The 27,748-nt window shown below is 52.5% G+C and overlaps 1 protein-coding gene across 8 annotated transcripts in view; it reads left to right on the top strand.

The window, feature by feature from the left end:
• Positions 1-24,744, top strand: part of LOC122394560 (protein groucho-like) — a 115,639-nt gene extending 90,895 nt beyond the window's left edge. For 2 of the 8 annotated variants that reach the window (XM_043391520.1, XM_043391525.1), the window contains exons 8-13: positions 1,129-1,245; positions 4,244-4,495; positions 9,368-9,556; positions 11,018-11,097; positions 22,113-22,986; positions 23,739-24,744. In XM_043391520.1, coding sequence (XP_043247455.1) covers positions 1,129-1,245; positions 4,244-4,495; positions 9,368-9,556; positions 11,018-11,097; positions 22,113-22,986; positions 23,739-23,846 — 1,620 coding nt within the window. In that variant the 3' untranslated portion in view covers positions 23,847-24,744. Of the gene's footprint in view, positions 1-1,128; positions 1,246-4,243; positions 4,496-9,358; positions 9,557-11,017; positions 11,098-22,112; positions 22,987-23,738 lie in introns of all 8 variants that reach the window. The other 6 variants (XM_043391519.1, XM_043391522.1, XM_043391521.1 and 3 more) reach the window with 3 other exon arrangements.
• The last annotated feature ends 3,004 nt before the right edge of the window (positions 24,745-27,748 follow it).

Raw genomic sequence — 27,748 nt, 5'->3', positions numbered from 1 at the left:
TCACGGTGCCGCTAATGAGCTCTGAGCTGGCGGCGCCGCTCCGCGCCCGGTCTATGGCGCTATTAACATCTGACCACGCTGAATAGCTCACGCCCATTACGGGGCGTGGTCAATAATAACGAGCTGTTGGCAGCGGCTGCACATTAGTGTCAGCGGCTCGGGTCGATGGCGTTCTGTGGCCGACAGGGTAGTCGAGGTGGCCATCGACAAGCTGAATGCTCCGTAACCGTGGTACTTCGTGTGCAAAGCAATAACGGTGAGCGGCATGGAGCGGCGTGTGGCTGCTGAGAACCGCCAAACAACCGCCTATGAACCGCCAAACAACCTCGTCGCGACCACATGATGGCGCCCAGAAAATGTCCAACGGTAATTGGCGTTCGAGCGACCGAAACCGTGACGCGACCACAGCGCGACCGCATCGGAAACGCTGATGTCTGTGTGCACGTCACGTCGAAGGGTGGTCGACGACCGCAGATCGACCGCTCGGGGAGTGACGAGCCGGCGCCGAAAGCCGCGGTCGTGTGGTCGACCTGCGTGAGCTGACCCATTGGGCCGACCGCGACTGGGAACCAGACAGCCGCGTCGCCGGCCACCGCGCCACGAAAGTGGAGCCCTGTCGCTGTGGATGATGACTTCCGCGAAGGAGCTCTTCAGGAGCCATTCCTAGAGGGTCGGCCTTGTGGAAGGTGCTGCGGGAACCCGGAGGTGGCGTTTCTTGAATGAGAACGATTAGGGCTGGTTCACGCTGTTGGCTTAACTCACAGGCTATTGGCGTTGCATATGTTATTGGTCTTTTGGTCGTTGTGTCCAGAATGTACCTGCTCCTTGTTCAATCGAGCTCAAGGAAGTCTTCCATGCCGTTGAATTGCTTGCGCCCCCATCCTACCTAGCGATGTGATCCGCAGTCCGTATCATTAAATCATAACTGATCCCATAAGGGTTCAATTATGCTAGTTATAACTTGTTTGCATCACAAATGGATAAGTTTCGGCTTATCATTTACAGAACTTCACGAATTTTCATTGCCGTGTGACATCTGCATGATTTAGTAGTCGCTTGTCCCTGATGTTGGTCAGTCGCCGCCGCATGTCTGTGGGCATGCCTGACTTCTTTTTCTGCCTGTTTCAGCGGAGATCCATGTCCCCTGACGTCAGGGACCGAGAAAAGCCCGTCCGACCGCGGTCCCGTACCCCCGACGAGCGGGATGCGGAGGTCAAACGGCGAAAGGAGAACATCAAGCGTGAGGTCAGTGGTGTCACCGAGCTGGGAGGCGTGGGGCATAGACTGGAGAGGTTTGGGAGAGGTCATGGTGGGAAACGGGTGAATGTCTGTTTCGGGCGCACTTGGAATCTGATGCCCAAAACTAGGCGACACAAGGACACAAAGTCAGGTGGGCTAGCCTAGCACATAATGTCTGCAAGTTGGTGATCGATTTCCATTCGGCCAGCGATTTTAGGTGCACCACAGACATGGGGACCTATTCTCCTAATCTCCTACTATGGCGTCACCAGCCTGACGTAACGTCACCCACTGCTGTGTTTTGTGGCGTCTACGGGTGTCTTTGTAGACCTGAGTCACGACACTGCGGACGAGGGTCCTACTCCAAGTATAACCACCTCTCTGCGGCGGGGAAGCTGGCTGTCTCAGAGGCTGTAGGCGCCACATTGTGGCTGAACGGCGCATTCCTGTGGTCAGTGCGGCGGCGGGGCCACCGTCTGAATGCTGCGGTCGCCCGCGGTAGGCCAGTAGAGTGTAGGCAGCGACCAGTGGAGCGTAGGCACTAGGCAGTGACCTGTGACCTTGTCTTGTCTGGTGGAGGTGTGCGTGGCACCGTGGGGTCATAACATATGCACGTTGTAACGTCAACGAGGGCTTAGACGTGTGCTGAGACTCGAAGATCGCCGATTGTAATTCCATCGCTAGCTTAGAATGATTGATTGAAAGGCTTGGCTTTCGCTCGTTTATACTGTAATGTAAAGCCTGAAGTTTGAACAGAGATCATCTCTCGAGAAATTTTTGGCAGCCGAGACGTCAGATTATCCGTCAATGACGTCCATTTCAAATCATAAAGCTGAAGCCGTCTCTCATTTTCGATTCCATTGGGCGGATACCACCATCTCAGACGTGAGCGTATTCATCTCTTTCGACTCCTATGACGTCATAGGTCTGGTCACGTGACACCGGCGTCCATTGAGCGCTGCGCCGGCCTGCTTCCCAGTGACGTCATTGGGCTGTCGGCATCCATTTTCCGGCTGGAAGCCGCGAATGGCTCCCATTCTCCGGCGTCCCATCTGGCGTCCTGTGAATGGTGGGGATTTGAGCTCAGAGTTGAAGAGGGCGTAACGCCACAGCGGAGATTGAAGCATCTTCTGCTTGAGATACGAGCTGTTTGATGTGAGAGCACCGCGCGGTCTACGTGTCAGTGGAAGACAGATGAGGAATGGGAGACTCGCTGGCCGCTAGAGGAATGCCCACCCCTTCTGCGTGTTTGGCTGCGGTACTGTGGACTGTGACGTCACCCAGTGCGCCGCATTTGCCTGTGGTGCGCTGAGTCAGTAGCCGAGGGTTCGGCCCGCACCACGCGGCGCTAACCGGCCGCGCGGCGGACGCGCTACTGTTTATCTTGGAGATCTCGCGACGGGGGGATTATTTGGACGGCGTAGGGTTACCGATGTTTACCGGACGGTATCCGATAATGCCCGTCGGCCGCCGGCTTAAATGTGCTGAGACGCCTTTGGTAAACATGAAACAAGCCCAGGCGGTCGTGGGGTGAGTGACGAAGCCTTGGCCCGGGGATTGTTTGCTCATCCGCCAGCGATGTGAAAATGTCATGGTGAGTGCGAGATGGGTGGCGCCGCGCGGTGGCTTTCGAGAGGCGCTGAAGTGGTGACGCCTCTCTATCTTACGGTAGCGGTCGATAAGGGTCATCAATGCCGGGATTAGAGTTGAAGTATCGGCCATGATGGCAGTGATATGAGGGCCGATATCCCGTCAGTCGAGCTGAAAGTGATGGCCATCAAACTCCGTCGAGGAGTCGCGCAGATGAAGTCGCCATTAATCGGACGTCATCGAGCCTCATCGCGGCGCGTCAGAATGACAGATTCTCGCTGGCGTTCGTCTGTCATCGCGTGTGCGTGGTGTGACAGATTCGCCCCGATGTCGGTCTGTCAGCGCGACAGATAAAGCGCCACTTGTGAGACCGGCCGCGTGACATTTATGAGACAAATGGTATTCCACTGAGCGCCTTCCAAAGGTCAGCACCTCGTAAGTTAAACAGGCCACGGATTAAACCAGACAAATGGCTGTGTCTATCCAGTGTGACATTGCGAGGTGGGTGGCATGTCAGGCGGATTGGAAGGAGTGAGGCATTTGGATCTTGGAGATTGTCAGTCTCTGTCTGTCAGAGTGCGGCAATTAATTTGAATTCAAACCGACTGACATTGCTATCTTACGCCCGATGTTGAAGCGATTCAGTGAGGTGATGTATGTGACATAGTTATCAGTACATGTGTTGGGCTATCTTTTAGCTTTCTTAAGTGGATAAAACGTGACATTTTGTTGTTTTCAATGTCATTTTATGTGTCTAAGTTTGGTAAAAAGTAGATAACACGTGTTCGTGCTTTTCAAGCGTGTTCATGTTGCTGCGTTTTTCCTGTTGTCGCTGTACCTTGAGCTTATTTCCTTTGCTGCCAGCCCACACCACCTTGTTTGTTGTAATGCATATGACTCCTAAATCCTTTTCATGTTTACAAGGTTTATTTGAAAGACGTCTTGTAAAATGTTGATAGCGTTCTCCAGCTACGTAGTACGTACCCACATAAGTGTAATGGTATTGCTGTTGAACCGTCTTTGGAGCTGCACTTACGCTGACGAGTGCTGTTGCGAGTGGCTTGCCCTTTCAGCCATCGTTCATAGGTTTTAGGATGCATGAGGTGCTCCTTGCTGTGGATTTACCGTTACACTGTCCAGTGTGGCATTTTAATAAATAAATATATAAATATATACCCATCATAATACCAATAAAATCCTGGTGGATTCTCTGGTTTCAATTTCGCTGTGATGAGCACGATGTCTACGTTCCCAACTGTCGTCTTGCTTTCGCCTCTTTCTGTGACGTCTTTTTGTCCCTCCCTACCTTTCGTTTTATCTGCTGACGCGGTGAACTGACAACCCATTGGCGCGGTACAATTCCTTCCCCGTGTCCCCCCGTACCGCCTCTCTGACCACGCCCTCTCCCCGACAGCATCACGAGTCCGACAACGAAAAGTCCGACCAAGATCTGGTGGTAGACGTCGCCGGACCTGACGACACCTCGCCACGTCACAACGGTGAGCCTCGCCCCTCGGACCTGCGGAACGGTGCACCGGGCGGCGGCGGCGGCGGCGCGGCCGGTGCTGGATCCTCCGACGACCGAAAGCCCCCTCCCGGAGGAGAGCGGCCTCCCAGTCAGAGCAGCAGCAGCCGCAGCACGCCCAGCCTCAGCCGCAAAGAGTCGGTAAGTGGCGGCCCCGGACGGTGGTGTTGGGGTGAGGGGTGGGAGGTGAGCATATCTGGAAGGGATGTGTGGTCTGTAATGCAGTACGCGCTTCCTCTGGTACAACGCACACTTTCCGATGGTTAGTGTACCGTCCCCTGTGACTCCGTGTACACCTCCGGTTGTGCAGTGTATCATTTATAGTCGCTGTGCCGCTATCTGTCAACGGAAGCCAACCCAGAGGAAGTTGTGGTGGTCTTGAGGAAAAGTCACGAGCGTTGCTTTCTGAGGCAGTGTTGAGGAACTTGTTTCAGTTGTGGTTTCCGGCGCCTATGCAGCTGTTTTCTTGTGCAGTTTGGTCTATCTTTAGCTGTTGTCTTCATATGCACATTATCACATGTTTCTCCTACGATCACTTGTATGATTTGTTTCCTTTGGTTGTATCCTCGGCTCAACTTTTTATGCAGCACCTTGGTCTGTGCCGTGTCCTTGTCTCTGTGTAAGTGATAAGCAGAGCTTGTTGATGTTCTTGCAAACGTGTTCAACATTGTCTGTCGTGTTCGTTTCCTTCTGTCGAACACAGCACTTCTGTGTCTGATCTGTCCGTCGCTCTGACTCCCAGATCAGAGTCGGGGCTCCCCTACACTCGTAAATCCGTTGGGTGCCATCGCCGCAGTGTTAACCCACCCGTCGGCGATAAGTGTTCTTTAATGGCGTCGCGTGTCCCCTTAGGAACGCGAGTCAGCGCTGTAGGGTAGCGACGGTGGCTGCGGCCACAATCGCTCCGGACGCGCAGTGATTTCGGGGTGGGGTTGATGAGGCATTGCATCGGCCGGCTGCAGATGGCAATTCGTCACTTTTCTGTAATGGGTGCACAGCCCTGTTTTCGTGGCATTGGTAGCCTGGTGGCCATGCATCCTTGCTTATTGGCTGCATATAAAAGTTTGTTTTGATTTTGATAATACTTTATTTGGGGTTGTATTGCATTTTCATTATTTAGGGTATAACTAGATGTGTCCCATTATTTTGGTTATAGCAGCCTTTGACACACATTTCTATTATCAAAAATGTTCTAATGAATACGGCACACAAATCACTGTCGATATGGACAAAGGAAGCGTGTGTCACCTGCCGTGGTGCGAATACAGCCGGGTGTCACCATGATTGGTGACCCCCCCCCCCTCCCCTCCTGCGGCAGGTGCCTCCCCCCCCCCCGTGTGGACACCGCCCGGGGCTATTTGTGCGGGCGATTACCACACGCCACAGGCGATAGCCCGTGTGTACGCGGCGTCCACGGTCTGTTTTACTAATGAAAACGCTCCGGGCACACACCACCTGCTGTGTGGCCTGCTCAGGGGGAAGGAGGGGGGGTGATTGCATTGGGTCGGTACCCACCCCCACCCCCGGGAGCACACCCTCCCTCCCGGCGTTCAATACCAGGTCAACAAAGCCTCCAAATGGAGTCTGTCTCTGTTGGAGCAGCCAATAGTCCCCGCCTGACCCCGGCGGCCGCCGTTTGGACCCCGCCACCTTCCTACGACCGGCCGGCGCCGGATATGGCGGTCGTACCCGGCGGATTTCGCACTGTGACGTTTACGGCGAGTGGTCGGGTTGGCCGCCGCTGTAGACCCAATCACCATCAGGACCCGGTGGGGCTGAGGTGTTCCCCAGGGAGCACCGCGCGGCGTGTTCCCCGTGTGTTACCGTCCCGGTGACGGACAGAGAGGTGTCGATATTGGCTGTGCTGAGTCCGGTAGGGGATCGAACAGGACTCCTCGGAGGTTGGAGAGTCGGACACGATAGTTCATGTGTGTGCTATGTGGCATAATGTCTCTGTAGTATGCTAAAGGAGTTGAAGGCTTGATGGAACGGTAGACATGTCCGACCAACGTCTCGAGAAGGATAAGCTCAGACGGTGCTCGTCCATTCCAGACCCCTAATTCCCTGCCGTAAGGGTGCTTTGATGGCTTTCTTGTCAAGTCAAACAGTGTCCTGACAGCCCTTGGGAAGAGCTGATTGACTGATGTCTGCCCCGCGAGGTACTTCTCCGCGGTATCGGCCCTCTGAGGTGCTTCTCCCTTCCCGGGATCACAGCGAGGATCTAAACCTCTCTGTCCACATGACGTCTCGGCCCGCCGGACCTCGACGAGGAGGGTCATCCGGCTTAACGATCGTTTCACCCCGCCAACATCGCGGACGGACGTCTCGTCCCTGCCTCCGGGCCGCGTCACTGCGTGTTCCTCCGCCAGATAACTGGTGTGGCAGAGTGCGAAATGCGATCGAGGGCGATAGGCCGTGCTCAGCGGCGGGTCGGCCCTCTCGGGACCTCGGCATCGATCGATGTCGGTTGTTGTGCCGGTCGGAGCGGGGCTGGCGACCAGCGAGCCGCCCCCTGGTCTCAGGGAAGAGCGTGGTCAGGAACATAGCGTCGCTCTGTGGACACACACAACCCTGTGTCTCACCCGTCGGACGGTGATGATGTTTGGGAAGGGTCTACGCAGTACGTTCCCCTCCCGACGCTCCCCAACAAAGCCGAATCGATAGGCGAAGAGGTTGATGGGCGCAGCGAGTGGTGGACGTCGACCTGCCCATGGCCCGGGGGAGGGGGACCGGTCGTATTTTCACTGCCAACATGCGGCGATGGGTGTGCCTAACGACCTCGCCAAGTGGCTGACGCAAAGAGCGGACGAAGATTGCCCCTGCAGTGTTGACTCGGTAGCGTTATGCCGCTGTGCCAATGGACTTCGGCAATAAACGGACACGTCACACCGTGGACCCTGCCGAGCTGACGCGTAGTTATCAGAGTACACAGCGTGGGTTTTTGTGCCTGCCGCCGGCGAACGCCCTCTGGTGCTGACCCATTGACGCTTCCATTCGCCACGCCATCCCTTCATCACGGATCGCGCGTTGGTCTCTCGGAGGAACCCTCGACTGTATACATCGTGCCCTGCGCTGAAGCGTGGGTGTGCCCCCTGCGGGACCGACCTATTGATCCCGGTTGCCGCCGCCAAACACGCAGCGGCGCGAGCCTCGTTAGTCTACCTGAAAAATGCAGCACCCACGCCCCGCCGCGCCGGCCATGCCGACAGAGTGTGTACACCGCGGGTCCCGTACACAAACAAAGGGGAATATGTTTGGCGATAACTACCTGGCACACAGTAGTCGTGAGGGCGATGGTCCGACCTTTGGCTTGACCTTTGTCTTCGGTTCAACACCTTCATTGACCTGACCCCTAAGTCAGTGCCGTCCATTGGTGTTTTCCATGTCAGTGTTTTGCTCTGATCATGTGCCAGCTCTCTACCATAGTTTCTCCTTCTTCTGAATTATTATACAATATCTTAGTTTCGCGCTTTCTATTGTCTATTCCTTGCCAAATCAACTCCATCCCTTTCCATCTCGAACTTCCGACTTCCTTTTTCTGATTTCCCTGAACAGGCGCTAGCTCGAACCGTTCCAAATCGAGCTCGGTGCTTCCTCTCCCCCTTCCTGTCTGCCCTTACCAGCTCGTGCCTCCGGATCGGTTCTGCTCAACACGACGGCGTGTCGGGCCAATGGTGCATTGTTGCCGCCACCGCTGCAGTGCACAGTGCCCACCACGGGGGGCCAGGCCGTGGAGCGCGCACACCACTCGTGCAGGAAGTGGGAATTGGTGTCGCACGCCCGCCACACACCCCTATAACTGGATGAGGGCGGGAGGAAGCTAAACAGGGGAACGCCTGTTGTGCGGTTCACCGATACCGGCCAGCTGGGGGCTTGATGATGCAAGTGAAATTAGATGTTATTATAGTTTTGCTATCCTCGCGTTGTGTTTTGTAATCTTAGATCTTAAATAAATGTGATACTTAATAAATAAACCAGCTTAAATTGCTAAGTACTTAATAACGGTTTAAACACTCTTAACACTTCATGTTCGGTTTAACACTTCATGTTGACTCCTTTATTTCAAGTAAAAATCTTTTTTCATTTCTCGAGCAGCTCACGCTCGAGCCTCATTGATATAAAATCCTCCCAAACATTAGAGATAGGTACAGCACGCATATTGGGGCATATGTTGCAGCACAAGAGCGCATAGATTGAAGCATGAAGCATTAGAAGTAACGCTATCACTGTGCTAGTTGAACGCAAGCAAAGAATATTGTTCGTGAGTGATGGACAATTTATGCGCTGGTGGACATCATCCATTCTCTTTAGACGATTCATTCGGCGAGACTGCTACCCAAACCAGTCCCAGCTCCTGGGTCTGTGACTCGGACCCCGAGTCTGCTTCCGGGCGCTGCACAGCCCGGCCCCAGCAACCCTCGCACGGCAGAGACGCATTTGTGCAAACTTCAGCGCGCCGTCGGCCGCTCAACTGTGGCGGCTAGTTGCCGTGAACGAGTGCCTCTGAGTACACCATAGGGGTCGACCGGCCCCGGCCACTTATAGTAATGCATTTGGAGACGTTTGCAACGGTAGCATCGATTTAGCAAGTCATTTGGTGAGCCCCATATTTCTTCCGTGGCGCGACGATATTTCCTGTGAAATGTCGAGTGGTGGCGAAAACCGCCGCCACTCCGCCGTCGTTATTTTCCGCACGGGCAATTTGAATAATGGCGTGCGGAAAAACCAATGAATCCAATTATGATGCGCTTATTATGTGGCTATCTTGGGATTTTCACAGAGTGAATTATATGTCGTGTTTGGCAGTCATATTTCGCGTGCGGTTAACCGTGTGTCGTTGTTTTCGTGTCAATCAGCTGTGTGCCGTGACTGGTGGTCGTTATGGCTCTCTCCCTCTTTCTTCACTCTGTGTAACGATATTAACTGGTTGTTTAGTGTTTATCCCCCCCGCGCTACGTCCGTGCTCCGTGCCCGTCCCCTCTCAGTGTGTGGGCACCGTTTCAGCTCGACAAGCCCACCACGCCGGTGAGCAAGTCCCTGACGCCCACATCGGCGCCCAACGGCAGCCTGAAGGCGGCGGCGGCCGGCGCCCCGGGCGTGGGCTACCCTCCGTACATGGCGCCCGGACAGCGACCTGACCTGCCGGCCGGCGCGGCGCCTGGCTTTCCGCCCATGGCACCCGGCTACCTGCGCGGACCACCGGTAAGTGAACTCACGAGGGAGAGTGCTATGGGAGTAAGAGCGATCCTTTACTAACTGCAGTAATCTTTGTGAACCCGGGGAGTAAAAGATCCAGGATGGGTAAGGATGAGTTACCCCAAGGAATGGAGGTTTCTGTGGAGGGGGAAGAGCGGGTATCGCGTCTGATGGTGACACTCAGTGATTTTCTCTCGCAAAATCATGCCGTTTCCACATTCATGCTAGCATACTTTCGGACACAAAGCCGGTTCCGCTGCCAGGCTTCGGGTTTTCACGTCCTATACATATAGCTGAGAGCGTGCTTTACACTCCTCGCTCCACCGCGCCGCCTTGACTGTGAAGTGTGTGTTGAGGGAGGCGAGTGTTTGTCCTTTGGGGGTGATTAGAGTGAAACCTCACGTGCCGGTCCAGTACGATGTTTGTTAGACGCCGACGGTAGGTGAGGTGGAATATGGAACCCTCGGAGGGCGCCCGGGTGAATGCAGTGTCGTTAGGAACACTTTGTGTGCAGCCCTAGCGGTGCTATGTTTGCCAAGTGAGCTGGTTTAAACAAATGCTTACAACCGTGGCGCTGCAGCGCATATTAGAGGAAGATTGATGGTGTTGTGACATTTATAGCTGCAGGGAGTCACAAACGTCTTTGTAGGTTTTGATGACAGTAATACTTATTCCTCAAGTAACCGCGCTACCCGTCAGGCGCTTTTCTCATAAGTTACTCTGTGGCACCTCATTTGGAAAGCCGTCAGAGCTCGGAGGCACCAGATTGGAAGCGCGATGCGGCTGCTTCCCTCGTTCCCCTTTCTCTTCCTCACTGCCTCATTTATTTCCCGCAGCTCTATCCGCCATCTTGCCGTCTTCATCTGCACGCCAAATTCAATTTTTCCCTCGCCTCTAGCGGCTCCCTGATGAATAATTCGTCGCCTTTCTTAGCAGCCAGGAGGGCGGCAGGAGAATGAGTTCTTAGCGGGTGGAATCGATTGCTCTCTGGCTGCGGGCGCTCTGCCGGCGGTGCCGGTCCGCCGATGGCCCCGGGACCCTGGGGGCCGCGCGCCGCCAATATGGCCGGGGGCGGCGCCGTGGCGGCTGTTTGCGTGCCCGCGAGGGCCCAGAAGAGATTGAGTTGGAGCGCGCCAATTCGGCCAAACGGCGGGGAAAATGCGCGGCCGCGCGCGAAAATGTTGCTCAGAATAACGCACGCGCTGGAGCCCTGCGAGGAAGAGCGAGTTTTAAAAAAGTCAGGAACGCAAAATGGAACGATGAAATGAACCTTTGTAAGGGGACGGACGAACCATTCGCAATATTTGCCGATCGCTGACCTCTCACCAGTCATTCTCCCCACCGTGTTTGTGGGGAGGTTTTGTAGCTTTAGCTTTTGTGTGTTTAAATGTGGTGTGTCATGACCAGCGCTCGATGTGTGACCCCGTGTGTGACCCCGACTGACCTGGTGACCCCTCTGTGACCCAGCAGGTCAATTACGACGCCCACGGACCGGTACGCGCGCCTCCGATCCCCTCCAATGGCCACACCGGACCCGGAGGAAAGCCGTAAGTGCAGTCAAACTTTATCGCTAGCTTGTCTTTATCTTGGACTCTGTATTGGCGGGGTTGTTCTGCTACTTCTGCCTCTGCTTGTTGTCAGATATGCGCAAGGTGACAGCCACTTGTACTTTCCTTTTGTGATGGTGTGTGTTTGTTTAGATGCGTCAAACGTTCATCCCTCTATGCTGTTCGACCTAGTCTTCTTGTTTTTATGGCAGTCGATCCTTTGCCTACCAGCGGCTGTTGGCACTATGCCTGTGCCAACACGATCTCACCCCGCACAGCTGTGTTGACTTTAGTCGTCAAACCACCCCTGTAAACCACGCTTTTACGACGTTCAGCACGTTATCCCGCCAGCACTGTACCCCACGTACAGCCAGCTGTAGACGCTGCCGTTCCCCCGCCGCCGCCTCCGGGGGGGGGGGGGGGGGCGCTCCGTTCTGCTGTGTGTTTGGTGTGTGGCAGTGGTTTGTGTGATACACACAGAACGAGACCGTATCTCACCTGATGGCCGGTTTATTATGGTGTTTACAAACGGAGCGGCAGACTGCAGCCGCGTCAATACCGGGCCCGACTAACTGAGACTGTCTGCAGCGGCTGAGACTGTCCGCCCCGCCTAACTGAGACTGTCTGCAGCGGCGAGCGCTCTCTCTCCTCCCCACCTCTTTTCTCCAACCGGGTACGCCCTTCGCACTGGCACTTGGCTCCGAAATGTGCACAGGCCGACCCCACCCGCATTCGTCAAGATCAGGATGTGCGTTGCACTCCGTCTCTGCACCGCTCTTCTGCGACTCCTCCCTCTGTCCTTAGTCGTCCGCTCCTCTGCCTTTCCTTTTCAGTTTCCGCGCGTTGTTTTGTTGATGGCAACGTGCTGTTGGCCGCTCCCCTATCCGCCCGGAGAGGAGCATTCGATGTATCCTCTCCACTCTTACGCAACCCAACTGTGCTAGTGATGAGTCGTAGCCTGAGTCACTGTCGAGCTGCCATTCGCCTGTCTCTGCAGCTAATGTTTCTGGTACTTCCAAGGGTTTATGCTGCTGGTATTGGTTATGGCTACTCCTTTCTGCAGGCGACAGACGCTGGGATCACTGATCTCTGACCTATAGTTATTGGGTCGACACCCTGTCCAGGGTTGTATACGACTCAATCAATAGCAATCAATTCAATCACGACAAATTTGGGAAACCAATCAAATCAATCAAGTCAGAGCAGTTTTCGGGAATTGATTCAATCGACTCAAACGCGACAATGAAAGGAATCAATCAACTCAATCAAACGACTCAAACCAAGACATACATTAGGTTTTTTTTTTTGCCCCACCAACTTGGAAAAGTGTCCATAGCAGTCTGGTGTACCTACCTACCTACCTACCTACAGAAGAAGCATAAAAATATTGTCATTTAAAATTATAAATTGCCATGCCATTCAAAGTTTCTATGTAATAAGGAAGGATACCTAGTGATGGACAGGTGGATCATGATATTGAGGTTCAATGGGTAGAATTGGAGCAGAAGTTTCATTTAATGGGTGCAAAATAACCCAGTAGTTGACTTCAACAAACGCCCCTTAACCCAACTCACCACCTTTCACCTAAAAGTTGTCAATTTAATTTTGGCCATATTCCAGCTAAGTCATCAGGCCATCTACCCCATGTAAAGCCCCTGGGCCTGTTCCAGCGCCTCCAGTAGAAATTCTTGACTGGAGGCTCTACCAGAGGTTTCACTGGAGGCGCTGGAACGCAATCTGGAGATTTCTGGAGATTGGCATCACATATACCAAAAGAATGATGATTGTTCTTTCTTGAAACGCAAAATTTGTTTTCAATTTTATTTAGAAACATTAACAAAATTATAGCAATGTAATTTTCTTTGCATTCAAGTTGTAAAATAATCAGTCAAAAGTCCTCTGTTTACATTCGGGATTGTCACATGTGCGCCATAATTGTAGACCAGAGCCTCCAGAGAAAATTGGACCTCCCAACTCTCTGGAGGCTACTGGAGGTTTCTGGAGCTTTGGCGAGAGCTTTCTGGAGCTTTCTGGAGGCGCTGGAACGCTCTCTGGAGGATTCTAGAGCTTTCTGGAGCTTTCTGGAGGTTTCTGGAGGCGCTGGAACAAGCCCCCTGTCTGTCTCTTATGTGAGTTATGCGGAGCTCTTCTGAATTGAACCCTGAACATAATGAACCTAGCTAGGTTTCATGCCACACTGACACCATATGAAAGTGTTGAAAATGTGCTAAAAATTTGACAACTTCATTAGGTATGCTTTATGAAGACAGCAGGAAAGCAGGTAGGTACCTACTTACCTGCCTAGATGTGTTACTGGCTACCAACAGTACCAACGAAGGTAGATAGGTTATATGTGAAGAATTCAAAACATTTTATTGCAATACAATTTGAAACTGTTAGGACTGGGGGATAGGGATGAGCATTAAAAATATATTTAAAAGGAAATGGAGAGGACAGGGACTCTGAAACCACAGGATAAGTTAAGGACAAAGGAAGTAGGAACAAGGAAAATTAAAACGCGAAAACGGCACGGTGCGACTGCGAAAAAACAAAGAAAACGTTTTGCCAATAAGTATGCTAAGCTTTTATAAATCCTTATTCTACGTCTTTTGATTTTTGGTAAGATGACGTCATTGATTATCATGTAGTATGGTAGATCATCATAAAATAAATCGGTTGTACAACACCAATTTCGTTTTAATTATTATTTCATTTGAAATAAAACCACTTAATAATATTCGGTAAAATATTTTAAGGAAAATGAAATATATTAAATATGTTATGCTTAGGCTCCCGGGAGAAAAGGATCAACAAACGTTCTGCTGCAAATTAAACAATGCAGCAAATTAGCTATTAATTAGGTACGCAAACGTAATTAGCGAGACGAAAACGGCGCTTTTGTTTCAGTTATTTTTGTAGGGGTTTCAGATATTTATAGAGTTCAGTGGGTTGTTTCTGAGGAGATGTGGAGATGTGAATTATTAATTAATCACACTTTATCAGTACCTATATAGGGCCTTGCACTTTATCATCTGGATTAAAAAAAGCGTTTCCTGCTGAGTGCAGAAAGGTAGGTAGGTGCATCGCCAGGTTCTATCACCAGGATTGGAGCAGTTATTGCAGTTGAAAGTCAAAGTTGGCTGTTCATGTTTAGGCCCTGTTCTTTATTTGGCCATCTACCCCATATTGCAGTTGTGATGACAAGCAGTTTTCAGTGTAGTTTTGTGATCTTTGATGTCATCAATTGGTGTCATTATTTTTCGTCAACTAAAACTTATTTGAACTTTCCATTCAATCGACTCAATCATACGAGTCACTCTAATTTTCGGGAATCAAATCAGTCAACCAGTCGCTAAAGTCAAACGAGTCAGTCAACCAGTCATCTCGAAAAGTCAATCGACTCAATCCAATCAACTCAAAATACGCGTTGAATCAAATCAATCAATTCAATCGACTTGATTGGTATACAACCCTGACCCTGTCTGCCGTTGCCCGTTGTACTATTTTAGGACAGTATTTTATGAATGTTGGGTGATCACTGTGTGTCTTCTCACTCCCAGCTCATAGCTCCTACCCACACCGGTCTGTCGGTGTTGCTGTGTAGTGTGTACCGACTGAGTATTCACTTATCCAATGACGTCACAGCTCGTCCGGTGGTGTCAGATGATGACGTCACTGGTGACAATGCGCGATGCAAGCTTATCGCGGGGCTATTAGAGTGATGTTTAGGCTGTTCGCTGCTTGTTGGTCGCTATCGCTTGGGCTCTACCATTTGCACTGTTCATGTTTGCCAAGCGTTGCCTGGCATCAGCAGTCTGTTTTCTATTTTCTTTTGTTCTACCTGGCTTCGTTTGCCGCCAGAAATGTCGTCCATAAACGTTTCTTGTCCATCCGCGTTGGCTACTCATTCTCATTTAGTTTAGTGCTCTTGGAAACTGCAGCTTTGGTGGAAAATAATCACATCCGTAACGACGCTCCTACTTCGATCTAGGCTGTTGTTAGTTCGCATTCAATCCTCTCGGCTCTGATGTTAAAAAGAAACTATAGAAGATCTCCCAGGCTTTGTTATTCCTGGGTGAAAAACAACTCCACAGAACTTCAATAAATAGTCATTTTGATCTGTGGTTTGCGTTCCCGCTAGAAGCCTTGTTTATTTTTCTAACGGTTGGGAATCTTTTTCTGGTTCTCGCGGTATCTTATCGTGATTTTGGTATTTTTCGCGGCCGGCTAGCTCTGGACTACCGGGGATTTTACTGAAGCCCACCACCCACTAACAGTTGCCGGTATATTTAGGGAACCAGCTGCCGGGAGCTTGTTTGAGGTGCATGGCTGTGGTGAATCTCAGAGGGAAATCGTGATGTGGTTAAGCACACCATTGACTGAAACTCCCATGAGGGGTTCAGAGGACGACGAGGGTGCACCTTCTTCGTTCATCCGTAGTGTGCATTCAGCAGTGAAAGTTTGTGAAACTGATGACGTCACTAATTCGGACTGGATGACCTCTCAGTAGCACTGTCGCTCGCAAACACCTGAAAGACTGGTCGAAGCATTGTGTTACCTGTTTGGATCTAACGCGGCCGAATCTCTCCCTTACCTCTGACCTCAGGATCACTCTGGTATATTTGCCCGAATTTACTTAAGACCCGCCTGTGGAAGTTGTCCTGTTGTACCACTATGGACAGATGTCTGGTCTATTTGGTTCTCTATTATTTCTATGAATGACTGTCTCTATTTGTCCTTATGGTTTCTTCGGATCGGACCGAGGTCTCAGGCAGAGGCAGAGCTTGTCAGCGTGGCTGGCCAAAAAAAAAAAATCCCCATGATCCCATCCTTCCTGATTTTCTATTCGTGCTCGATTTTTTTTTTTTTTTGACACAATTTCTTTTCATTTTGTCGCATGGTGTTTCTCCTTTCACCTGTCTTTTGAGCCTCTGGATTCTAGCCTCCGGACAAAGAGTAACAACATTCTCGGGTGCTGCCGCTACCTACCTCGTCCGTTCGGCTCGATACCTTTCCATTATTTCCCCGCTCCTGGTTCCCTTCCCACCCGGTCAGTCTCACAAACCCCTACCGCCCTCAGACTTTGAGCTGGGGCGCTAATCAGACAGTCATTGGTCAGTGGGGCCTCCGGACCATCAAACCGCCCCTCGAACAATGGTGCTTCGGACTATCTTCCTCTCCAGCCCTGTCCGCTATTGTTTGAGAGAGCCGGGCCGACCCGATCACCGCGTGAGAGCTGGGATAAGACAAAAAGAAGATTGGGACGAGATTCCTCGGAGTTGGCACAGGATCGCGCGCGGATGGATGGATATGGAATATTCGAAGAGTGTGGATTACTGGAGAATGGGATGGAGATGGGGAGTGGAATGAGGTAGTGGCTCTGCGGTCTGTAGTGTGAGTCTGTGGCTGAGATGGCGCTGTCTGATCATGCGTGGACTGGTTAAAATATACCTAATGGGTGGTCATTGTATGCTTCCGAGTCATGGTCAGTGTCTCCGTTTTGGCGTCGGGTCCCCCGTTTTGGCGTCGGGGTGACACAAAACGCGTAACAGGGGTGCAGGTGCCTTTCCTACCTCCGGGCCGTCTGCGTCTCACGATTTTCGGCTTGGTTCCCGTCGCCGTCCCTGGCGGACAGATGTGAACACGTCTTTAGCGCTGTGAGCCTCTGTGAACACCTGTCATACCGTGTTCGGCCGACAGCCGCGGTGTAAACCACACTTTTCCCGGCAGCCCGCCTGCCCCACGACTGGGCCCGCCGCGCGATGGCAGCGTTGGTCCCGTGTGGACCCGCTGTGTGTGTGTGGGGGGGGGGGGGATTGGTGGTCGCGCACCTGACCTCACTGTCAATCAGTGACCTTTGGACCACATATGGCGGCGCGGCTGACCCTCCCGTGACCCTGCCGCCCCGGTCGGCGCCGCCTAGGGAGGGGTGGACCTACTCTGTATGCTAATGGGGTGCGTTTTTTGTCGCCGTGCGCCGTCTCTTGCTAATGACGTCTGGTAGGTTGATGTTATCACAACACGTCACGAACTGCTTCCCCTGTGCCCCCTCTGGCTCCGCCCCCCCCCCCCTTCCGCCCTCTGCCCTACTGCAGGACTTTTAGTGCGCCCTCCCTATGATCCTCAACGCTCAAGAAGTTACGTGGACCCCGAGTTTCCTGCATAGGTACACCGTCCTTCTCTTGTGGCGTGGAATGTTATACCGTCTTCAACTCGAGGGTTAATGGGGATTTTGTGGTGAAATTTGGCCAGTTAAAGGTTGTGAAGAGTTTATAGTCGTGTTCATCGCTTGGACCTCACAAAAATGGACATATTTTTCAGTCGGTTTATCATAAATGTAGATGATAAGCTTTTGAAGCGGTTGTAGATTGTCCCATTGAATGTGAAACTAACTGTAGGTATGTGGTTTCCTATTTTAAGGATTTATACATTGACCAACTTGTTGGTTTCTGCGAATTACCTTCTTTGCAACATGATGTAGTTGGTAGATATTCGGTATATTTCAGCATGCATTGAAGCTAAATAATTACGCTGAATAGGGGCCTACATTTACTTGGCGTTTACTTTTGTGGCAGCTTTTGGTTCTGCGACTTCTTTTTATGCTGCTTATTTCGCTGAAAGTGTATTTTTCGTATTGCTGCTGTCTGCTGTTTAGTGTTTCGTGGTTTTGAAGGATTTCGTCTACCCTTGTGGGCTGTTAGTAGTAGTAAGCCCTAATAGGCTCGGTGGATCTTTAGCAAATAAACACATGATTATCGCAGTAGGATTACTTTAATGAATGTTATTGTATTATGCATAAAGCCACAATCGGGAGGTATTTGCAGGCCACCTTGACAGTGTGGTCTGCAAGCCTGCGGCCGCGCGTCATAACGGGCCTAGCTAAATCGTCCGTGAGAACACCTGTTTATCAGGGTTTTCGTAGAAGGCTGAGGGTCATAAACCGCCCGGTTCCCACTGGGGCATTCCACGTCAAATCGAACAAAAATCGGCTGTTTTGCACCTTACCATCAGCGATTTCATTATAAATTTGTGAGCGAGTTCCTGTGTCGCCCCGAACATTACATTGATGTTTTTTGCACATTCTGACCACAGGTCTTCTAAATATAGGGCATCGAATTTTTACAAAATGTTGCATCTTTATATTTTTAAACGACCATAACTTTGGTTGTACTTGTTTGTTTTGAATGAAATAAACCTTACTGTTTAGGTAATTTCTTAAGCATTTGTTTAGAATTGCACCTACTTAAATATATGACCTTGAAATTTGCTTAACTCTGTTCTTAAGCACAAAAATTGAAATAGCAAAAAACACGTCACCTTCGATTTGGCTAATTTTCATATATTTTATTGCCTACCATATTCTTAACAACCTGTGAAAAAATTAGAGTGGGCCATTCATAAGTTTTGAAGAAAATGGCACATATGCAAACGTATGTTAGCACGCGCAGTGGAGGGGGAAGAGTGAATTTCGCCCCACCCCTCCTGTTTTTCGCCAATATCTCATAGTATTAATGCGAAATTAATTATAGCTGCCCGTCCAAAATTGAATTGCACATCTCATCGTGCAAGCAAGAAGAAAATCGGTTCACAACTGGTCTAGTAATATAGCGGTGTAAAGTGAACATCCTGTCGCCGCGGCGACTCGGCAGCCGGCGCCGACCGCTAGCCGCCGCCTGAATTGTAGACTGTGCCGGGACGGAACGGAACGGTTCCGTCTTTACATCGCGCTCCTTACCGCTGATTACGTTCGATTCGCGTCAAATTTTGTGAGAAGACTAAGAAATGTACAGGAAATCTTATGGTGTAAGAATTTTGAAAATCGGTTGGTTAACAATTGAAATATGAACGTGTAAACACAAAATTGTGATTGCTGCGTTTCCCGCGTCGGCCGATCCCGCCTCAGCCGGCGACATGTTACTCTTAGCAGGTCTCTAACTGCCATATTTATTATTTGATTAACTAGAAATTCCCCATACATACTCAAAAATGTATATTCTTTCGTATAGTGAAGATAAAAAGACGAAGATATCGTTGCGTGATAATGTTTTCGTTGAATTTTTGGCTTCATGATGCATTTCCACACGGCTCAAAATTCACCGCAAAATACCGTTTGCCTGAGACACTTTTACTATGGAACTTGAATGCTTGACTACGATGACTATGTATTTCCATTCTCGCAGAGTTTGGGATATCACTAATCAGCAATCATTCATTTCAGAAAGTGTACACAAGCAAGCATGTCTTGACTCTGTCTTTCAAGGTCACGCGCGGTTGCGTGATGTTGATGCATGAAAACGGCGTTTGCCGCGAGAGTTATGAATGGCCCACTCCAATTTTTTCACAGATGGTTAGGAACATTGTGACGGACATAATATGCAAAAATTACCCGAATCGAAGGTGACGTGTTTTTTGCTATTTAAATTTTTCTGTTTTAATTCAAGGTCAAATGCATTTCAAGGTCACTTCAATTTAATTTTATAATTAACAATCAAAGCCTTATCAATTGCCTATAAGACCCTGTTAATATCATTTCGATACCAGAAAAGGAACCAGAGTTATAGACATTTAAAAAATTGATGTGTGGCATTTTTGGCTATATTCGATGACCTATATCTCAGCGATACTTTATCAAATTTCGAAAATATTATACGTAACTCAGTTTTGAACCATGCCCAGTCTGCCTACAAATTTTCAGAAAAATCGAAGGGGATGACGGATTTCGGTGTTTGATTTGACGTGGAATGCCCCCACTGATCTGACAATTTTATTACCCGATAATTTCGTCATTTTGTATTGCCCTCGGTTTTTCATTTCTTTAATTGAAGTCAATTAATAAAAGCAAAATTATTTAGCATGCTCCGTGTTCGGCTCTGCCCGGCTGATCACGTTGCTGACTTTGTCATGGTCTCCGCTGCCCGCTTTGCCGAACTATTGCATCATGGTGTATGTGTCGCGGTGCGACTGCCTGGCCTCCAGACGACTCCCAGTGGGGGGTCGTGACCCCCCCCCCCCCCACGTGGGGAGAGGTGACGCGGTCCCTAGACGAGCCGCCGTGGCTGTCGCTAATTGGATGAACGCTGCAGCTCGGCTGCCAGGGGCGCTCTGAGGTCAGCGCCGTCGTCGGTGGTCATCCAATAGGTGACGTCATTGCTGGTGAACGTGACGTCATCGGTGACAAAGTGGAGCAAATGGAGGGGGATGGCCGGTTCATTCCGTGCGCTGTCGTCCTAATTGCCTGTAATTTTTGATAATTAATAAGTACAAAGCTTTTAACACTGCTCTTCCCTCCCTCTCCCTCTCCCTATCCCTCGCTCTCCCTCCCGGCCTCTTTTGCTCTTCCTCTCGCGCTCTCTCCCTCCCCCAGGGAGCTCACGGGCGGTCTCTGCCACCCCGCTGTCCCAGTCGCCAGCCATTACCGCGCGATGATTGCACTTAATTAGCGCCGTCTCTGCTGAGCGCCGCCCCCGCCCCCGCCCCCGCCCCCGCCCCCGCCCTGGTGCTGCTCAGACAGCGAGATGAATACAAATGAGGTAACGTGCACGGTGTGACGCCGTTTAGTCACGTGACCCGGGGTGCGGTCAGTGTGGCGGGTCACGTGATGTGGGCTGTGTCGAATGGAGGCAGTTCAGTGACTGGATGGACCACGTGGCAATTGGACTCGACTTTGTTAGGTGGAGGTCTGATGAATGGTCATGTGAGATGAGACTGACCTCATGGACCTGAGTCTGACAGTAGTTCCGTGTTGCTGAATCCAATTGGTGCTGGGTTTTCCAATTGGTGCTCCGTCATATCGTTCGTTCGGAAGCCATGCTCCAATAGAGCACCGCTTGATTTCCTGGGAAGCACGGTTCCGCCCGCAGCAGCCACCGCAGTAACCACAGCGTTCACCACCTGAGTGGTCTGTCTCTGCTGCCTGCGGGCACTGTCGGCGGCGGCCTGACCCCGGCGGTGACCTCCCTCCAATAATCACCGCCCGGGGCGGTTCTGGGTGACCTCGTCAGACGGTCACCGCTCCAGACGTGACCTGAATTCCGCCCGGGGCGGTCCCCAGAGCGGTTAGCGGCCCAGCTCCGCGAGCCAGCTGCCGCCTCGCCGCGGGCCGCCGCTGTGGGAACTGGGAACTTCATATCTCGACGGGAGCTCCCGAGCAGATGCGGCCGCGGACGTAATTCAAGTACACTCTCTGGCAGTGAGACCGTGGGCGGGTTTGGACCGCCGCCGGCCGTGAGTGAACAGCAGAACTGGTACCGCCTAATTGGCATTCAGCGCGACGTAAACGATACATATCCGAGACAGAGGGAGGGAGGGCGTAGGGAGAGGGAGGGAGGCGGTCAGGTATTCGGAGCACGTGAGCTCGGCGGGCTGGTCGAGGCCCGTATCGCGGCCCGATCTCGACGGGCTGTGCTGATCGCCATCCTCCGGTCCAAGTCCAACTCAATAGGCCTGCTGGCCGCTCTCAGGGCAATGTCAGCCACCGTCCCCAGTCCACGAATATATCGTCCAGCAGACCGAGAGGCCACCCTCCCGGACGTCGGATGGTGCGCCACCTTTTGTAACCTTCGCGCCACAACTGCCGCCGCCGCGGGGCTCCGGCCCACCGGCTGGCGGCTGTAGCGGAGTCTAATGATCGGGAAGCTGCCCGGCGGCGGTCGCGGCCGCTCCTGACCTTGTCACCTCACCGGGCGGCGCGGCGGCGGCGCGGCGGTGGTGGTCACGCTTGGAGTCCGTCACGCTCTGATGCGTCCCCGGCGGCAGTGTGACGATGGACTGTGAGAAGCTGTGTTATGTGTCATGACACTATGTGACGCCGTGTGACGCTGTATGTAAGGCTGTGATGACGTGTTATGCGTCGTGACACTATGTGACACTATGCAGTGTGCTGTGTCACGACACTCGTGATGCAGTGTGCTGTGTCGCTGCGCCTTGTCACATCTCGCATTGCTGTGACGCCGTGTGACACTGTGTTGCTATGTGGTGTGACTCCCATGTAACGCCGTGTCTTCTTGTGTCGCCAGGTCGTACAGTTTCCACGTCGGAGCCGATGGTCAACTGCAGCCCGTGACATTCCCCCAGGACGCCCTGCTGGGCCCCGGCATCCCGCGCCACGCGCGCCAGATGAACACGCTCAGTCACGGAGAGGTGGTGTGCGCAGTCACCATCTCCAACCCCACCAAGTTCGTCTACACGGGCGGCAAAGGCTGCGTCAAGGTCTGGGACATCGGACAGCCCAACGCCAAGACGCCCGTTTCGCAGCTCGAGTGTCTGCAGAGGGACAACTACATCCGCTCGGTGAAGCTCCTACCTGATGGACGTACTCTGATTGTCGGTGGTGAGGCCAGCACTCTCAGTATCTGGGATCTAAACTCACCCACTCCCCGGATCAAGGCCGAACTCAACTCCTCGGCTCCGGCGTGCTACGCGCTGGCCATCTCTCCCGACTCGAAGGTGTGCTTCAGCTGCTGCAGCGACGGCAACATCGCCGTCTGGGACCTGCACAACCAGCAGCTGGTGCGCCAGTTCCAGGGGCACACGGACGGCGCCTCGTGCATTGACATTTCGTCCGACGGCAACAAGCTGTGGACGGGCGGTCTGGACAACACGGTGCGCTCGTGGGACCTGCGCGAAGGTCGCCAGCTGCAGCAGCACGACTTCAGCTCTCAGATCTTCTCGCTGGGCTTCTGTCCGACCGGCGAGTGGCTGGCCGTCGGCATGGAGAGCTCCAACGTCGAGGTGCTGCACGTCAACAAGCCCGACAAGTACCAGCTGCACCTGCACGAGAGCTGCGTGCTCTCGCTCAAGTTCGCCCAGTGCGGCAAGTGGTTCGTCTCCACCGGCAAGGACAACCTGCTCAACGCCTGGAGGACGCCGTATGGCACTTCTATTTTCCAGGTGAGTCTCGGCGCTTCCTGTTATAAAGGCTTATCTCTGAAATAGCTACATTTTTATTCACTATCGAACACAATATCCTCGCCCCTAATTCAAACCAGTCGATGCCTCTACACGAGAGGAATTTCAATGAGGATGCCTCCCCCTCTAATAACGTCGATTCATATCTCTAAAACATCGATCGAGCTCCGGTTTTTCTTTGAATCGACCTTTGTCTGGCGTGCCTTTGTCCGTGGCTGCTGGTGGCGAAACCTTGTACCTAATGAGCGGCGCGCCGCCAGTGGCGCCGGCCGGCCGTTAAAACGGCTCGTCACTGCCGGCCGGCGAGCATTAACACAGCCGATCAATCTGTGATAGCGCACCCTGATTGGTCAATTTGGAGGCCGATACGGCTCTGATTGGTCAATTGGCGCCGCCGCTGCTGTCCCGCCGGCTAACATCTGGTGTGCCTTATGGCCAAACCGAGCGAGCGCGGCCTAATGGAAGAGTTAACTGGCGAATAATTGACGCCGACTGATGAACAGAAATGGCTGTTTGCTCTCTGTATTGTGTTTAGGTGGGAACTACTGGGTTTTTTCTCTATCGTTTACAGAGAAATTAAATACTAGCGCTATCACCGAGAAAGTGCAGCGATGATTGATTGTTGACTCAGCGGGTATAATCCTCTTAATATCTGTTTGGAAGTGCAACGTAGCGGTTTTCAGATCCAACCGCAGTTGCCATTTATCTAACAACCTCGTGTCTCTTCTTCCCAGTCGAAGGAGTCGTCGTCGGTGTTGAGCTGCGACATTTCCGCCGACGATAAGTTCATCGTCACCGGCTCTGGAGACAAGAAGGCCACCGTCTACGAAGTGATCTTTTAAAACTGCGTGCGGCGAACGACGGACAATGTGTGATGACGTCACAAAAGCCGACGCTGGCTCGTTGATACTCTGACGTCATATGACCGATATTGTGACGTTGTGACCGGCAGTGAAGTGACGTGGGCTCTGGTGGGTGATTGTGTGCGAGGAAGTGCCAGCACAACGGTTTTGATGTTTGGAGCACTTGACGTACTGTTTGAGCACTGTGTTATCGACAACTTTATGGCTCGGAGAGTTTTCCGCGGATGCGAAGTTGCGATTGGTTTTTGACACTCCGTGCTGGAGGTCTCTGGAGGAGTGTTCCAGAGTGTTGAGTGTCCCGGAGTGTCCGGCTGGTCGCTGAGTGCCGTTTGTGTGTCACTTGTGCTCGGACCATATTGGTTCGACATCTCTCAGTTGATTTTTTGGTCTGACTGCGGCCGGCACACACGACCACGGAACCAGGCGAGACTCCAGGAGCGGGACGGTCTCTCGCATCGTGCCATGGTCTGGGTATTACGTTTTATCGGTTACTGGACGGGCGGTGTTTGGTGTGGTGGCGTGTCAGAGGCTGTATGCACAGAGAACCCAGAGCCGTCGGACCGGGGTGCGACCTGTTGTCGAAGCGACCCGGTTAGGTCGAACCTGACGCCCTGTTTCCCATTCAGTGCTAGTACAAACTATGTCGACGTGAGCGAATGCTGTGAGAATGTGAGAGCGTCTGCCCGGACGGGTGACGGTGAGAATGGGAGTGTGTTTGGGGGTGTAAGCGCCGGTGTAAAGTATATGTACAGAGGTCTGGGCGGCGCTATTTGGGGGCGTATCACAGCGCACGGGACTGCTGGATCTCCTGACGGCAGTTGACATAGGCAGGCGCGCTGGTTTCCGAGCGAATGTAAATAAACCGTGAACATAGTCACGCTGTTGTCTCCATTGGGACTCTCGGGCCTGTTCTGCCTCCCAACCCATGGCTGGGGTCGCTACAAGGGCGTCGAATCGCTCACATCACATCATTATCACATCATTATCACATGGTTATCACATCACATCCATGCACTGCAGATGCAAGATTGCAGCTAGCACCAGTGGTCGAGATTGGTAGGCTGTCCTCTTACGGTTACAACATGCCTCCGAACTCCTTATCAACTGACTTCAGCGGGTAGAAGGACGTGTCAGTGAACAACTTCGAACACGGCTCTCCTGCCCTCTCAGACTTTCCGGTCGCCTAAATAGCGCTGTCGGACACTGAACAGATCGTTCGGGATGTGTCGGCCTGCTGCAGACCGTCTCTGGGCAGTGGTCGCTTCTGTCAGCGACATATGGTAATGGGTGTCAGCCGCTGGTCACTGAGATAATAGCCGTGTTCGGTGTTCGACTGGACGGGAACCATGTCCAGATATGCGGCCTGCTCCTGGAACCGAGGTTGGAATGACTACAGGACGCCGTGCAGGCTTGCATCATTCAGAGAACAGGCGTGCTGTGTGGGATGTGTGAGCATGCTATGTCGGCACGTCACGCTGCACTGTTACACTATGGGCACAATGTCACATCTTCCCATATCTGCATGTTCGAAGTCTTCCAGTTGCTGTCTGTCTCAATATCCCAGTGTCATTTGCTTGAGCTGTCCTTTTGTTCGTCCTGTCTGTCCCTCCAGGCCCATCTGTCACTGACCGTCCCACTGTCATCTGCCTCACTGTCCCACCATCCCACCATCCCACTGTCCCAGCCGTCCCTCCTGTCCCAGCTGGCGGTCGCCCACCCGTCCCTTCACCAGATGGTCGGACTCGGCCGGGTCTCTCTCTCCAGACCGTCCTCTATTTGTTGTAGCCGCCGGCCGTGACGCGCCGTGTCCGGCATCTGCCGGCGCTGCGCCGCGGAGCGGATTTTCACGGTTCATTAGTGAGAGTTGGGAGCCGCCGCCGCCGCCACACGCTCTCCCATTACACGCAGCCATTATGACTGCCTCTAATCGGAGCGGTAGTCATTCATAGTGCGCGACGCCGGACGGCGGTGAGGGAGGATTACCACGGCTGGGCCCGCGGCGGCGACACAAAAAGACCCAGCCGCCTGTCGAGAGGGGGGGGGGGGGGAGTGAATGGCGCGCGGAGGATAACGGCCCTGGTGACTGCCGCCTTTGGCGGGCGGCCATATGTGTAACGATGTGACCCGAACGGGGGTGGGGGTGGGGGATCTGGGGCGAATATGACTGTGGCGATGGCGGGGACAAGAACTGAAGAGTGCACGAGTCGCGACTCGACTCAAGGAGAGAGAAAAAAGAAAAAAGCTTCCAGCACGTAGCTGGTACTTTGTCCTACCTTCCAGTACGGCGGTATAAGCCGCTCCTAGAACTGAACCGGCGTCTCCCTGGTAGAATTGTTCTCTGAACACGTGCTATTGTTGTACACCACTAGCGTGTCACATGCAACCCAGACCGGCGCGGCCTGCAGCCATGCCGCCGCGGTATTGAATAGAGCGATGGTCCGGCGCCGCGCGGGCCTATCGACGGTGTCGTGAGACGTGTTCAACACACTCCACTGATCGGCACACGAGCACACGGCGCCAAAAAACAAACCCGGGTCTCGTGTTTCAAGATCGTGTCGGTGAAGTCTATTCAGGCGATATTTATATGTTGTTGAGGTTTACCTGCGAAATTCCACGGCATATTAGGTGGAATTCGTTTGAAACGTGGAGGGATAGTTGGTTGTTTTCGTTCGGCCAGTTTCCTTGTTAAACATGGTTCAAAACAAGTTGGTAACTAATACGAAGTTTAAAAGAGACTGACAGGGAACAATCCTGATAATGTTGCATTTTTCAGGTGTCCGCACGCCAATTAAATGTTAAAGGAGCATGTTGCGCATGCTGTTCGGCTGCTATCGCTGTTATGTTAGCATTTAAGCACCGATATGACGTGTGTGCACGTTTGCGATTGTTTGATTCGGGGGAACATCCTTGTCCATTTTCCGAGCCGTTCTTGATGACCCTTTTACCAGCCACGTCAACTTGTCAGCCACTTGTCACTGCGTATGAACTTGTCAGCCACGTCAGCCGGTCCCGTAGCTCAGTTGGTTAGAGCGTTGGACTCCGCGTGGTGAGAGCACGCGTTCCCGGTTATAACAGTCCGGGTTCGAAGCGCGACGGGCGCTCGACATTTATGGGCCTCCTGACAGGTATGGTTGCGGTTGGTGGCAGGCCGTAGCCAGGCGAAGTCAGCGAGGGGACCGGCCGTGCGCGGCTTTGTGCGCACGTTAAACTTTGGACTCTAAATTCTGCCATAGAATCGGAATTGCGCGATCGGAGGGTAGAGGGCAGGGTCACCGCAACAAGCTTCGCTTAGCGGTGGCTCTGTCCTTGTGAATCCTTCCCATCAAAAGGTTCGGACAAAATTTATAAAAAAAAAAAACTTCTTCAAATAACTACAGCGGCGAACCAAGCTAAAACCGCTTGAGCTTGTGCGGGATTAGCGTGTTCTCTTTTGCCCGCAAAGCTGGCATACTTCCTAAAATGATCTAATCGGGTAGTCGGCACCCAGGTCGCTATTAGCCGCGCTCAGAGTGGATGCTCGGTTTGCCCTGCGCTCCACCGCAGACCGGTCTTACTGGTCGCGCCGCCTACTCAGTCTCAGCTATTCAGCTCAGCTCGGCAGTGCTGAGCCGGCAGCCTGCGGTCCCGTGCTGAGCAGCTCCTGCCGGCTGTGAGGGTTTCTGGTTACAGTGCCGGCCGCAGTAAGAGGATCACTGGATGTCGGCTGACCGCGCGCCGGGTCGGGTCAAAGGGGACGCGGGTGGCCCCTTTGATGTGTCCCTCTCGATATAGACAACAGACGTGTCACCGATGTGTTGAAACGTGTGACCGGGTACAAGGTGTAGGGTTCGGTGCACACTGCACGGGATACGAACAGCTACCAGGCCCGCTATCGGGAGAAC

Source organism: Amphibalanus amphitrite, unplaced genomic scaffold (assembly GCF_019059575.1).
Source record: "Amphibalanus amphitrite isolate SeventyFive unplaced genomic scaffold, NRLGWU_Aamphi_draft 000599F_arrow, whole genome shotgun sequence".
NCBI classification, from domain to species: domain Eukaryota; kingdom Metazoa; phylum Arthropoda; class Thecostraca; order Balanomorpha; family Balanidae; genus Amphibalanus; species Amphibalanus amphitrite.
Note: the sequence above shows the minus strand (reverse complement) of the source record. Positions and strands in the feature narration are given on the sequence as shown.